Source organism: Saimiri boliviensis, chromosome 12 (genome assembly GCF_048565385.1).
Source record: "Saimiri boliviensis isolate mSaiBol1 chromosome 12, mSaiBol1.pri, whole genome shotgun sequence".
In the NCBI taxonomy this organism is placed as follows: domain Eukaryota; kingdom Metazoa; phylum Chordata; class Mammalia; order Primates; family Cebidae; genus Saimiri; species Saimiri boliviensis.
In genome coordinates this window covers 26,513,415-26,528,059 of record NC_133460.1, presented here as the reverse complement: position 1 = coordinate 26,528,059, position 14,645 = coordinate 26,513,415, and the positions used below count along the sequence as shown (strand labels likewise).

Here is a 14,645-nt window from a genome sequence, read left to right as displayed (position 1 = left end):
AAATAAACCAATTACTCTCTATAAGACTTTTGGCTTAATGAAGTTCATCTTGGATTTACTAATCTCAAATCAAATTAAAGAGATTAGCAGTTATTTTTCTAGCAGCCGGTTCTATGTGTTTGAGTGATTACGTTCTCTCTTGGTCCAGGAAGCAGAAGCTCTGCCACTTCTTCCGCCAGTCTGGTTTGCAGACTGTTTCACTTAACTTGTGATATGTTGTGATACAAGATTGTACACACAACAATCTTGTATTATGCACAGTGGTTCACGCCTGTAACCCCAGTACTTGGGAGGCCGAGGTGGGTGGATCACCTAAGGTCAGGAGTTCAAGACCAGCCTGATCGACATGGTGAAATCCCATCTCTATTAAAAATACAAATAATTAGCTGGGCATAGTGGCACATGCCTATAATCCCAGCTACTCAGGAGGCTGAAGCAGGAGGAGGCAGCAGTTGCAATGACCCAAGATCACACCGCTGATCTCCAGTCTGGGCAACAAGAGTGAAACTTCATTTCAAAAAAAAGATTGTACACATGGGACCTTCGTGTTCTGGTTAGGTGGCTGCCATGTGAAAAAATCTTGTGACTTTAAAGTTTGTTGGACATGGTGTTGATTATAACATGGATGTACACATTTTGGGACTTAGCTGGTGGAGCTGGGCTAAGCACTGTCCATCCCCTTAGGATAGGAAAAACAATCTCCAGGGGCTGTTACCAGACAGGGGATTCATTGGTCCAAGATCAGAGGAAATTTAGGCATGGTTCAGGGGATTACAGATATGGGGCACAGCAGACACAGTTGGCTTTCAGATCTGCTTACACCTAAACAATTCCAGGGCACTGACTTGGGTGAGTAGTGAGAAGCAAGGCACAGAAAAGAGGACTGGCTGTTTCCTGAGACCTGAGCCACGGGACAGCCTTGAGCTTGGTGACCATTCCCCTGAGAGGTCAATATGTAAAGGAAGGTTGTAAGGAGCTGTTTGAGTGGAGTTATTTGACTACCCAGAGCTCACACCAGGTATCCCTCTGGTATCTAACAGAATTAGGGGTAAGGAGTGAGGCTTCCTGAACTCATAAATGATATTTCCCAGTCCTGGATATGTGAGGCAGGTGGGACTTGTTTGCAGGCAGGTAGAGGTAGAGGAAGGCCAGCTCACATGGGTGTTAGTAGCATTGTCAGACCTTTGGCTCTCCACACTGATTGCTTCTGGCTGGAGCTTGCAAAACTGGGATGATGTCCAAGACCTTAAGTGAGAAGGGTGTAGGTAAGACCACTCCTGGTATGCCATCTCCCAGCCCTCTCTGGGAGGGTCACTGAGGCCATCCTGAATGTGCCATGTTCTCTCTCTGCTAGTCCAGCACAACATCCAGAAGACAGTGAAGACTCTCTGGCAGCAGCTGGTGGCACAGAGGCAGCAGACACTGGAGGATGCCTTCAAGATCGATCTCTCTGTGAAACCTGGAGAGAGCGAAGTGAAGATTGAAGAAGTCACACCGCTCTGGGAGGAGACGATGCTCAAGGCCTGGCAGCATTACTTAGGTCTCTGTCCACTCAGCTCCAGGGAATGGGAACTCCTGGGTCTTACAGAACCAGAGTCCCCCAAGATTCCCCTCAGGGCCCAGAGCCTTTTCTACCTGGACCCTCTGTCTTATCCCTTAAGTAGATGGGATTTATATCATTGAAATCTTATGTATCTTTCCTCACAAAGAATGAATGTCACATGTCACCTTGGGTGAAAGCAAGGCCAGAAGTGCCAACCAAGTGAGAAGATTCCAGTAATTTCTTAGAGGAAAAGGCACATGTGGAGTCTGTTGCCTGGACTCAGGACCTTGAGGTTCTAGGTCCTACCATGATACCCACCTACCAGCTTTGAAATCTTCCACTAAGTCATGCAATGACCTTGAGTTTAGGCTCCTCATGTCCTATCACTTCAAAAAGTAAAAGGTTTCATCCCCAAATTATTAATGTCCCTTGCATTCTGTTAGTGACTCAACTCGTTTACCATATTAGTATTTGGCACTAATAAATAACATTTTTGCATATTAGTCAATACAGCTGCAAGAATGCAGTTTTAATTTTGTTTTCAAGGTGATCACCGCTCTCAACTTACATCTCCTACACTTATACATCTTCCAGAATCACAAAATTTGCAGTGATTCAAAAGTTAGTTATTTCCATGTATATTGTCACAGACTGTCCAGTGGCTCAGAATGGCTTTTGAATTGGCTTTCTAAATAAGCCTTGGCAAATGTGTATATACATCCCAAGTTTTGTCCATTTATGCTGCTATTAACAAAATACCACAGACTAAGTGATTTACAAATAATAGAAATCTATGTGCTCAGTTCTGGAAACTGGGAAGTCCAAGATCAAGGTGCCAGCAGATCTGGTGTCTGCTTAGGGCTGTGTCTGGCATCTGTTCTAAGATGCTACCTTGTTGCTGTATCCTCTGGAAGGGAGAAATGCTGTGTTCTCCCATGGTGGGAGAGACAGAGGGCAAAAGGAACCTGGGATGGTGCCCTTCAGCCCTTCTATAAGACACTAATTCATTTATGAGGGTAGAACCCTCATGTTTTAATCACCTTATTCAAAAGGTCCCACTTCTTAGTACAACCACAATTGGAATTAAGTTTCAGCAGGAATTTTGGAGGGAACGCACATTCAAATGATAGCAATACCTATCTACTTTCATGTACATTTGAAGTCAAAATGTCAGATTCTATTTCAGAGAAAAGTAAAATAAAATAGGATACACATATCCATGCACATACAGTGGAATAAAATAGTAAAATAAATTGTAAGGCTTACAAATGACTCTCTTTTTGCCAATAATCATATATTGAACACTTTCTGTGTCCCAGGGTCTTTAGACACATATCTTATGAAATCTTCATGACACATCAATTAGATATTGTTATCCCCATTTCACAGGATGAGAAAACTGAAGCTCAGCAACTTTAGTTAACCTGATTAACATCTCACTGTGGGTCAACAAGCCATGGAGCTAGGAGTTTAGGCTAAGTCTGGTGACCTCAAAGCCTACAGTGTTTCTTAGCCAAAGGAGAGTCAGAGATGGCAGTGTGAGCTTGTAGCCTGGGCGGTTTCTCTTTTTGGAGGCAACCACCAGGGGCTTGTGCCCTAGCTGGCCCTTTGAAAGCCAAGCTAGCTATGAAAATAGTGTGTATGGCTGGGCATGGTGGCTCACACTGTAATCCCAGCACTTGGGAGGCTGAGGAGGATGGATCATGAGGTCAAGAGATTGAGACCGTCCTGGCCAACATGGTGAAACCCTGTCTCTACTAAAAATACAAAAATTAGCTGGGCGTGGTGGCACGTGCTGGTAGTGGTGGCACACGCTGGTAGTGGTGGCACGCGCTTGAACCCAGGAGGCAGAGGTTGCAGTGTGCTGAGATGGTGCACTGCACTCCAGCCTGGTGACAGAGCGAGACTCCATCTCAAAGAAAAAAAAAGGAAAAGAATGTGTGTTCACATTTTACCTCCAACATTCTTTGCTTCTCTGCCCTCAGCATCTGAGAAGAAGTCACTGGCAAGTCGTTCAAATGTTGCACACCACAGCAAAGTCACTTTGTGGAGCGGAAGCCTGTCCTCAGCCATGAAACTGATGCCTGGGCGGCAGGCCAAGGACCCGGAGTGCAAGACAGAGGTAAGCCCAGACCCCTTTTCCTTAGAGAAGCATCAGTTTTTTGCATCAAATCCCATGAGTCATGTCTTCTCTCTGCTGCCTGTCACTGTACATGATCTAACTCCATTTCTTGTGAGCATTTGAGGGTATGCATGTAGCTCCCCAGTTGATCTGCTGCCTGTCACTGTACATGATCTAACTCCACGACTTGTCAACATTTGAGGGTATGCCTGTAGCTTCCCAGTTGAGGTTATGTCTAGGGTAGCCAGGTATTAGGCTGGCTTCTTGTTCCCATTCTCAACTGGAATCAGATGTACTCAGATGGCACTAGCCCACCAGTCAGCAGCAGCGAGGGGTGTGAGCACAGCAAAGGTGGACAGAAATATTGACTTCATTGCCAGGAGACACAGGAATGGATCACCTTGAGTGTGCTGGGTGGGCCCTTTTGACTCTGTGGGGCAGACCTGTTATGGTTTTCTAATCAATTTCCTGAAAACTGCAAACCGAATCCTCCTAAAACTCTTTGGTGCCAACAATGTGTATGGGTGTGTGCATGTACAGTCAGAAACACTGTTGTAAGGAATTTGGAGTACAGTGGGTGGGGGGACAGGTTATCTCTGCCCCACAGTGTCTGGGGCCTCAGCTGGGATCTTTGGAAGGCTGAGTTACTCACATATCTGGTGGTTGCTGCTGGCCTTAGTCTGAGACCTTAACAGCGGCTATTGGCTGGAATACCTACACATGGCCTTCTCATGGGAACTGAGCTTCCTTACAGCATGGTGGCAGGGTTTCAAAGGATAAGAGAGAGAGAGAGAGAGAGAGAGAGAGAGAGAGAGAGAGAGAGCTCACTAGGCAGAAACTGCATTACCTTTTATGATCTAGCTTCAGAAGCCATGCAGTGTCACCTCCGTCAAGACGGCTAAAACATTCTGCCCAAGTTCAAGGGAATGGAATAGACTCCACCTTCTCATGGGGGAGTGGTGAGGTTCTGCAAGAACATTTGGGACTAGAAATGTTGCTGGGGTCCTTTTGGAAATGCATGATCTGTGATATATTCTATGCCAGTGATATAGTCTAATGCCAGGGCCACTGACTTCTTCAGAGGTGGACTTTGGTTGTTGCTGGACATGACTGTGGGGTCAAGTTTACTTTACTTGGTCAAGTAAACTGCCCAAGTAAACTGACCTTGGGCAGTTTACTTAACTCCCCAGTGGGATAAATAACTGTGGAAACCTGGGAAGGCTCCCCAAAGAGGTGAAGTAGACAGCTGACAGACACATTAACATAATCCCAGCTCTTGGCCCATGAACTTTAGGAAATTAGGTGGAGCCCAAAACCCACCAGTTCAGAATTTGTAACTGCCTGTAAGTGACCAGGCAGCCGAGGAAAGAGGTTTTCTTTTCCCAGGCTTTAGGATTCATAGGCTTCAGGGCACAGAAAGAATCCAGATTTAGAAGAGAAGGCCAGAAATGAACTGGGTGGGCTGGCTACCTACCTGGTGCTGAGAACTGAGGGCAAAGCACACATCTCATTTAGGCTGTATTCTCAGGGAACTGACTTGTTAAAGGCACTGTCTGGTAAGTTCACTGGTAAACTCACTGATTGAATACGTGAATGTGTGAGTAACTCACTCAGATTTTATAACAGCTGCATCACAGTTATTATAGCTCTGTTATAAGAATGTGGAAGCTGAATCTGAAAAAAAAAAAAAAAAAAGTTAAGGGCTTTTCAGCCATTAATGTCAGACTGAAGATAGGATCCCATCTTGTGCTGCTGAGGAGGACCTTAGGGAATTTGTGAACCTTTCAGAGCTTCCATTCCTGAACTTACAACTGGGATTATGCTCTGTTTATAGCAGAGCATGTAGAGCCCTTGGAAGCTGTAAATGCTTTAGAAATAGGAGACTGTTTACAAATTCCATTTGGCCTTCTAGCTCTCTCTGCCAAGATCAAGATCATCCCATAGGTGATATACGTACTCCTAAAACTTGCAGTACTCCCCTTTGTGCCCAGATACCTGCTCCTGACTAATGTCACTTGGGACAGAAGGGGTCCAGACTCTCTTTGCTTGGTTTCATCCTGGAGCTTCTCTTTCTTGACCATTGTCCCCAGGAGGTCAGGGCAGCCTGGCTGGGAGCTAGAGAAGGGATGTTTGGGTGCTGGGCATGGGCATTCATCTCATGGGAACCCTCACACCTGTTGATACCACCTCTTGCCATTGCCCCTCTCCCTTCCCCTCTAATCAGTGTCATTGACACAGCTCGGCTGCCTCTAAGTCTTGGGGACATGCGCTGAGCAACAGCTCATCTGAAAGAAGCCTGAGTAGATGACCATGTTTGGGTCCATGCAGGTGTTCCAGGTGGCTTTTAACAGTTTGTTCTCGGCTCACAGTGAGAGATCTGGAAGAAGGAATATCCAAAGCCCGCTCTGTCTTGGGTGAGGGCAGGCTGTTGAAGATACTGTTTTCTCCATCCATTGAGGTCTTCTTCACTTGTTCATTCAACAAGTATTTTTTGAGTACTTACTCTGTACCCTGCTCTGAACGTTGAGGTTACAGCAGGGAACAAAACTGACATACACTCTCCTATCATGGAGCTGCAGTCTAGGGAGTCAAGATAGACAGTAAACAAATAAATTTGTAAATATTGGGAGTACTGATGGCAATGAGGAAGAAAACATGTAGGGTAAGGCAGGGAGGGCGGCGAGAGAGGGGCCACCGGGCTGTTTAGATGGAGAAGATCAGCAAAGCCATCTTTGGCAAGGGTGCATTGGAGCAGAGGAGAGAATTTATGACGAACACGAGCTTTGAGATGCTGTAGGAAAGAGGGTTAGGCAGAGAAGACAGTTGAGCAGTGGCACTGAAGTAGGTGTGTGCTGGGCAGCAAGGCCAGTGTGGCTGGACTGAAATGGAGGGAGTCAGTCATTACTTGGAGCCACCCCAGCTTCCAGGCAGCCATGGGGAATCTCTCCCTCACCTTTTAGAACCAGGAAGAACTACTTTCAGCAACTCAAGAAGAGCAGAAATTTGGCAACAGATTATGTCTCTCTCTTGGATCTGGACAGTCAGAAGATCAGAGAGATAAGCGTGGTTCAGCTTTTGTAATTACACACAACGAGTGGGCTAAGCTTCCGAGCCACGTACACATACAAATAAGTACACGCATACCTTCTCCCTGGCTTCTGCCTTCTCCGTTGACCGCACTTTCCCTTCAATTTGATTCATTTATTCTTTCTATACATTAAATTATCTCATAGATTTTAAAAGACATTATTTTTGAAACAAAGAGGACTGTGTTTTAATCTTTCAAATTAACTGCATCTTTGCTTAGCAGCATCTTGTACTGGTAACTCAGCCTTGGATGGGCACAGTGCCTGCTGCATGGTAGGCCCTTAAAGAATGCAGATGGAAGTACTTAGAGCAAGGGAGTAGACTCTCCTCCTCCTTTTGCTGAGATGAAACTCACCAGCTTTCAGACACTGCATCCATCACTCAACTCCGTGAGATGCCTTTGTCGCTAACAGAAGGCACAACTTCGCAGGTACATATGTACATTGTGATGTCATAGGATAAGAGCATCAACTATTTGCCCTGGGGTCTGTTTAATTATTTTTAAAAATTAATTTTGATTATTACAGCTGATTACACCTCAGTGAGCAATGTAATTGATATTTTCTAATGTATCCCAAGGAACATTTTGTACAACATGCTTTTTGTTGTTGAAGGTTAAAGACTCCGTTATTGGTTTTTCCCTAAATATGCCCACATCATTAGTCCCTCCAGTGAGAAGGTCGCCATCTGGAAAAAGCAGCACAGAGACATTATTCAGGCACAAGTGCATGAAATTGGGGTTTCTGCATCTTCTGTCTCTCTTCTGGAAAGAAGAGGCTTGTAATTAAAGGAGTTGGTATTGGAGGGAACATTATTCATTTGGTGTTATTCCTGATCATGTCAGCAGCTGACAGCCCTATAGCACTGATAAATTGTTCCTTGGAGTGAGACATATGATGTAGGATTCCTAATTCCTCTTACCTATCTTCATTTTTAGTAGAAAATGTTTTATTCCTGGCAGGTGAGCTAAACTTTGAGGCAGGGCTGATTTGATAGATGTTATTTCTTCTCCTCCTCCTCCTGACACCATCACAGTCCCTTGTGGGAGCACACTGTGAAGTCACCCACCGTCCTTACAAGGCCGCGGGTGTCAGCTTGTTGGACAGAGGTTGGGAACTTGGACTCTCTTGAGGCCACCAAAGGGCAACTCAGGGTGCAGGCCACTTTCTCATGTCCACCGTGTGCCTGGAGAATCTAGACTGCACAGGCTGGCCAGCTCCGCTCTTCATAGCCGTGGGCTTGGCTCTGCTTACCTGCTCAATTCCAGACTTCCTTGTTTAGACACGGGTTGAAAGGACATCAACAACCAATAGTTTCTTAGTTTTGACAGACACACCATGGCAATGTGGGATGTTAATTCACTTTATAGGAAACCAGGTGAAGGGTAGGTGAAAACTCTCTGTACTGTGTTTGTAACTTTATGTACATTGACAGTATTCCAAAATACAAAGTGTGTCATCATCTGTTCATATAAAAGCATTAGCAATCAGCAGATGTGCACAGGAATCAGGAGGCTGGAAGCTGGGTAGGAAGGGGCCATGGAGGAGGTGATGCCTAGAGCTGAGTCTCGGAGGAGGAGTGGGGTCAAAGGGCGGGCAGATGAGGGCTCTCGGGTGGGGAGAAGGCCAGGGGCATAACAGGTGGTAAGAAAGAGGCCAAGGCGGTGGGTAAAAGCCAGGTCAGGGGGCACCACAGGCCAGCCTAGACACTCAACATTTATCTGTAGGTGAGAGGTTAAACAGAGACCTGGCATCTGCTCCCATAGGTGAGATTACAGGTGAGGGCCCCTAGTGGCGAACCAAGCCAGGGGTGGCGGGTGGCTGTACTGTGATTCAGGTTGGAGATAATGGGGGCTGCAGCAGCTGTAGTTGGAGTATTGAACATCAATAACACACAGAAAATTCTGTTCTACTGAGGCTGAGACAGGTGAGAAAAGAGGGCCACCCAGGACAGACCTGGCTCTGAGAAGAGAGGGCACCTGGGGTTGGGAGATGTTCAGATGGCTCCGTTGGATTCTGCAAAGAATGGGGAGAAACAAGAACCAGAGGAAGGGGATTGAGCATGCAAGGCCACTTCCAGCCCTTTAAACGGGTGGGAGCCCCTCTGGGAAGCCCCCTGACCCACGTACAAAGAGCATGAGCTGGATTTCAGCCTGCTTTCCTCCTAAGATCAACTGTACAGATGTGGACAACTATCCCAGGTAGTGGACCAGGCAGGCCCCACCAGAGGAGAGAGACCCACTCACCAGCCAGCCAGCAAAGACAGGAGCTTATAGAAGAACAGGATTCACATGGAGGCGGGCTGAGCCCTGTGTTCTCCACAATTCCATGGCTTTAAGAGATTGCTGAGCAAGCTTCCAGTTGCTGTTTTCAAAACCATGTATTAGCAAACTGAAATGGCCCATGTAGGGAAGTCAGGGCTGTGTAAGAATTAACAGAAGGGGATGAGAGGACACCAGAAGCAGGAGGGTGAGCCGCTGGAGTTGCTAGAAACAACAACAACAACAACAACAACAACAACACCTGCCTCAGCCTGGCCAACAGAGTGAAACTCCATCTCTACTAAAAATACAAAAATTAGCCAGATGTGGTTGTATGTGCCTATAATCCCAGCTACTTGGGGCGGTGTGGGCGGGTTCTGAGGCAGGAGAATCACATGAGCACAGGAGCCAGAGGTTGCAGTAAACCCAGATTGTGCCACTGCACTCCAGCCCCGTGACAGGGAGACTTCATCTCAAAAAAGAAAGAAAGAAGGAAAGAAGGAAAGAAAGGGAGGAAGGGAGGAAGGGAGAGAAATCCCTGGATCACTATGAAAAGCAAATGTTCTATGCTGCTCAGTAAAGAAAAACATTGTAATTAAACACACACACACACACACACACACACACACACACACACACACACAACCTTTCTGTAGGAATTCTACGTCTGCCCTGGCAAGAACAGGCAACATTAGAAGTTTGCCCCACACCCTTCCCGGGGGTCCTCAAAGGCTGTCCTATGAGACAAGCAGTACCTACCATGAGGGGTCTTGGAGACCTCAGAGGCAGGACAGTTGTGTGGGCAGGGTGCCTGGGTTCTGCCAGCAGCTTCTTCCCTGACCAGGTGCCAGCCCACCCCAGCATGGAGCAGCTCTGCCCCGGCAGAGGACGAGAGGCTGACTGAGGCCAGCAACTCGCTATCAGCTCTGCCAAGGATAGCTCTGGCTGAGGTCCTCGGCGAGGGAAATGATGTTTTTGACTATCCCCTCTGAGCACTCCACACATTATCTTTTTTAAAAAATCATTATGGAAATTCTCAAACATACACAAGTAGGAAACTAATGTGATGAATCCCCATGTATCTATCCATCACTTGACTTCCAGTTTTCAACTCCTTATCACTTCCCAGTCTCCCCCTCTACACTGAATAATTCTAAAGCAACATCCCAGACCTCATATTATTTCATGCGTTACTGTTTCTGTATACCTATTTTCTCTTCAAAGAAATCATGGGACCCAAATAAAAATTGCAGAGGAGAAGCCGGGCATGGTGGCTCACGCCTGTAATCCCAGCACTTTGGAGGCCAAGGTGGGCAGATTGTGAGGTCAAGAGATCAAGACCATCCTGGCCAACATGGTGAAACCCCATCTCCACTAAACATGCAAAAATTAGCTGGGTGTGGTGGCACGCACCTACAGTCCCAGCTACTTGGGAGGCTGAGGCAGGAGAATCACTTGAACCTGGGAGGCAGAGGTTGCAGTGAGCCGAGATTGTGCCATTGCACTCCAGCCTGGAGACAGAGCAAGACTCTGTCTCAACAACAACAACAACAAAAAAAAAAAAAAAAAAAAAAAAGAAAGAAAAAAAAAAAAAAGAAAGAAAAAAAAAAAGAAAGCAAGTGTGCAGAAGTGCAAGGCTTTAGCCATCATTGCAGGAATGATCGAGTGGCACCTGGTCTTGCTTTGTGGCACAATTGTGTTTGTCTCCTGCTGTTGAGGGGAGGGTCTTGCTGAGGCTGAGGGTACATTGAGGCTTAGAGAAACCCATGCTGCAGTTTCAGGAAGAATGACAGCAAGCTCTGCTGATGACGCAGCTGCTATGTGGTTGAATGCTTGGGGTCTCCGTGTTCAGGAAATAGGCAGCACTCCAGGCGCACGCCTCAGATTTCACTTCCTTGGGCTAAAAAGCTCGTGAGCCCAGGGAGTACTGGGGGTGAGACTGGATTTTTGAAAATAGAAAGAACCGGCTTTGAAATGCAGGGGAAGTAAGTGGTAGAACAGAGCTGAGCTAAGGATATCAAAATGCAGTTGTGAAAACAAGTCAGAATTCTCAGAGAAAATCTTCTGAAAAAGAGATAAAGTCAAAGATCTTTGACGTTACAGGACATTTAAAAAATCTGATATTCAGAAGGTCATCCTGTGAAATGTTTGTGCTTAAAGCTGTAGTAGGTTCAACATAATGTTTGTGGGTGGGAGAGAAAGGACTTCCCCAGGAGATGAATATGACTTTAAGAGAGAGATTTGGAGGCAGGTGGACTAAAGCTGGAGGAAAATGAAGACACATGAGGATTTCTAAAATGGAAGGGTCAGAGGACCCAGAGAAAGGAGAGATCTTGTGATAGGTTCTTGCTGGCGTGGCAGGAGAGCAAAAAGGCCAGCTTGTATCCACAGATCAAGAGAAAGCAGTCTGAAGGGAGAAATTATTGAAAACCACGGAAAAGACAAGGGAGAAGCAGAAAACCCGAAAACAGATTTTATAAGAAATCACAATGCTGTATTGTTGGAAAACCCAGTTGTGTTCAGTGGTAGGAAAAGTCTTGTGAGCAAGTAATTAAACAGGACTATCTGTTAGCGGAATAAAACCACTCAGAAACAAAGGAAAGTATGATTTAAAAAACATTTTGAAAAAAGTGTAAATGGCTGTACTTGCATGAGCAATGTTGTGAGACCTTCTGCTAAATGGAATCTGAGTTTTCTTAATTGTGGTAGGCGATGCTGCCAAGGACCTCTTTGCTCTTGGTGCTTTTCCCGAGATAACTGACCCTAAAAATAATGCCTGTCTCCCCAGCCTGGCCTGAGAGCTCTTCATCGTACTGTCTGGGCTAGGACTATTTCCAGACAGGATATCCATTATGCTGTGATTATGGTGGTATTTGGGGGCAGTGAAGGAACAAAAAAGTAATGAAGTCTTATGTTTTATTTTTCAAAACCTCAGAAGTTTCTGTTTTCACTTCAACTGAAAGTAAAGTCTATGCGGTCTGTATCATTGCCCTCAGCCTTACAGGCAGCTGTGCTTCCTACACCACACCCAGAATGACCTCCAGAGGGACAGAATCTGGTGATGGAGGTGGGGACACACCATAGTGTCAGATATATGCAACCAAGCTGGGGCAGTGGGGTGGGGCTGCCTTATTCTTCTAGGTTTTCTGGACACACAACCAGAGCCTTCTCTCTCATTTTTACTCTTCCCTTCACACACACACACACACACACACTCACACTCACTCTCACTCTCTCACACACGCACACATACTCTCTCTCTCACCCTCCCTCTCTCTCTCTCACACACACACATACACACTCTCTCTCACCCTCCCTGTCTCCCTCTCTGTCTCTCTCACACACACACACACACACACACACACTCACCCTCTCTCACACACACATACACACACACACACATACACACACTCTCTCACCCTCCCTCACACACACACACAAACATACATACACTCTCACCCTCTCTCTGTCTCACGCACACACACACGCACACTCACCCTTCTCACCCCATCCACATACATTCCATCGTGCAAGCAATTGATGTTAGAATTCACCTATCACACCAGTGAGAAGGAAGCAGGAAGGAGTCTGATCATTTGCACCAGAAACTCAGCAGCAGAACTGAACAAGGGCGAGAATTCCCTACAGCTCAGGTTTTGAAAAAGTGGCAGCATCACCAGTACAGCATTAGTATCCAGATAATGGGGAAGGACAAGAGCGGAATGAAGAAAGACAGTGACCTTTCCTTTTTCATTTTAAAGAAATCTTAAGTGTCTCTGGTCTACCTTAAGCCCCTGTTACAGGAGTTTGAAAAATAGATGTAAATGAACAAAGCAAACACTGATACCTTTAATAATGTTTCTTTACTGAGTGTATCATTTGTGAGACATCTTTATCTTCATAATAGAAGGATAATTAACATCACTAATTATCTAATTAAGTTCATTAAGGATCTACCAACAAAGCACCGTGAAGTTGACATTATGTTCTACTGTCAACAAATGCTTTTGATTTCTTAGGAAGTAATTAAAATGTAAATTAGCATGCAATTATATGCACAGGGGAAGTTTTGAATCAGATATTCATTTCAGAACTGCTTAGAGCAACATAGTTTTTGTTTGTTTCTTCTTCAATAAAAGCAGTCATTTTGTTGCTAGTGGTGTATATTAGTTTCCATTCTGCTATCGGCGTTTGAGTGGTAGCGAGGCAACAGTACTACAGGACACAAACTGTTCTGTTGATATATTTGTTACTGCACTTTGTGCTTTTTTTCTTATTTCATCATTTTATTTATTTATTTTTTATGTTTGTGTCTTCATGTTTAAAAATATTACAACTGACATTTTTTCGGAAAAGTTTCTATAATTCCTGTCTTAAATTCTCTAGCTGAGCTTTCCTTTAAAGGAATTTTAAGGCAAATCTTCTAATGTATGTTTCCTGTCAGGTTAGGTTCAGGGAATATCATCCATGATTTGCTGAAAATGGGTTACACCCATTCTCCTACCTATGAAGGAAAGAGAAGCTGCACATATCAAACTTGAAGTCCAGCCATTCTTGGTTGTAAGTTCACATTTTCCTGCTTTCTTAGGGTAGAGAGCAGACACAGAGCTTGTGCAAGCCCCATGAATCAATGGAATATTCTCAACCTGTGGTCACGATGGCTTCTGATTAAAATATTATAACTGGAATGGGCACACTGTAGTGCTTAATGCATTAACTTTTTAAGACTAGGGATCTTCCAGAAACATCACAGAGTCACTGCACACCTGCTGGCAAACAAGCTACCCAACATAGAAGCCACCACGTCCAAGTCTCCATAGCTTTCATTTTAAAAACAATTCTGATTGAATCCTGAATGCCCATCTTTTATTAAAGCAGCTAATTCAGTGGTTGTGATGTCCACTCTGTTATCTTTGTACATGAAGATGCCGGACAACTTGAGCATCACACTGATGTCACCTGATGCAGGTGAGGAGAGAAAGTCTCTACTCATGACATCGAACCCCCTCAACTTCTTCTTGGATGGTTTTTCCAGGAATAATTGGTACTGGATCCAGGCTCCTCAGTTTCGTGTGATGAAGACTTCAGATAAATGCAAAGCAAATACAGAGTCCTAAGAGAGACAATCCTTCGTCACCTTAAAAGCATCAGTGTCAGGGCCTGGCTCTGAATAGAATTGGCAAAACCACTAACAGCCCATCAAGGTGGGTGCAGGCAGCTATCCTGAGGGCCCAAGTAGAGACAGGCAGGCATCGTCGTTGCAAAGCAGCTGGTGGTAGACGTGAAACCAGCTGGCCTGTGGCAAGCAGTGTCCTCACTGCAGGGAATGCTGGCCTGTGCCAGACCAGGGCACCCCAGAGACAGCAGTTGCCAGGTGTGCCTTGACTTCTGAGCTGTGCAGCAAGCTCTGAGCTGTGGTGTGATCTGTGGCTGCCCAGAGGAGGACACTTTGTTCTCATTTGAATGTCCAGAGGGGCTGCCTCCTGCAAGTTCATGCGAAGGACAGCGGCTGGACTGGCAGAGACCCCGCACTACCCAAGGGGCCCTGGTGCTTAAACTGGATGATGCCAATCTTCTCCTAATGTGCAGCAAGCTCCTACCTCAGCTACTTGACAAGAATGTTCTGTGTCAGA

The 14,645-nt window shown here is 45.6% G+C and overlaps 1 protein-coding gene across 6 annotated transcripts in view; it reads left to right on the top strand.

Moving 5' to 3' along the window:
• WDFY4 (WDFY family member 4) overlaps positions 1-14,645 on the top strand; it is a 304,899-nt gene that overhangs the window by 147,380 nt on the left and 142,874 nt on the right. For all 6 annotated transcript variants that reach the window (XM_074382131.1, XM_074382129.1, XM_074382127.1 and 3 more), the window contains 2 exons: positions 1,355-1,540; positions 3,529-3,665. In XM_074382131.1, coding sequence (XP_074238232.1) covers positions 1,355-1,540; positions 3,529-3,665 — 323 coding nt within the window. The remainder of the gene's footprint in view (positions 1-1,354; positions 1,541-3,528; positions 3,666-14,645) is intronic.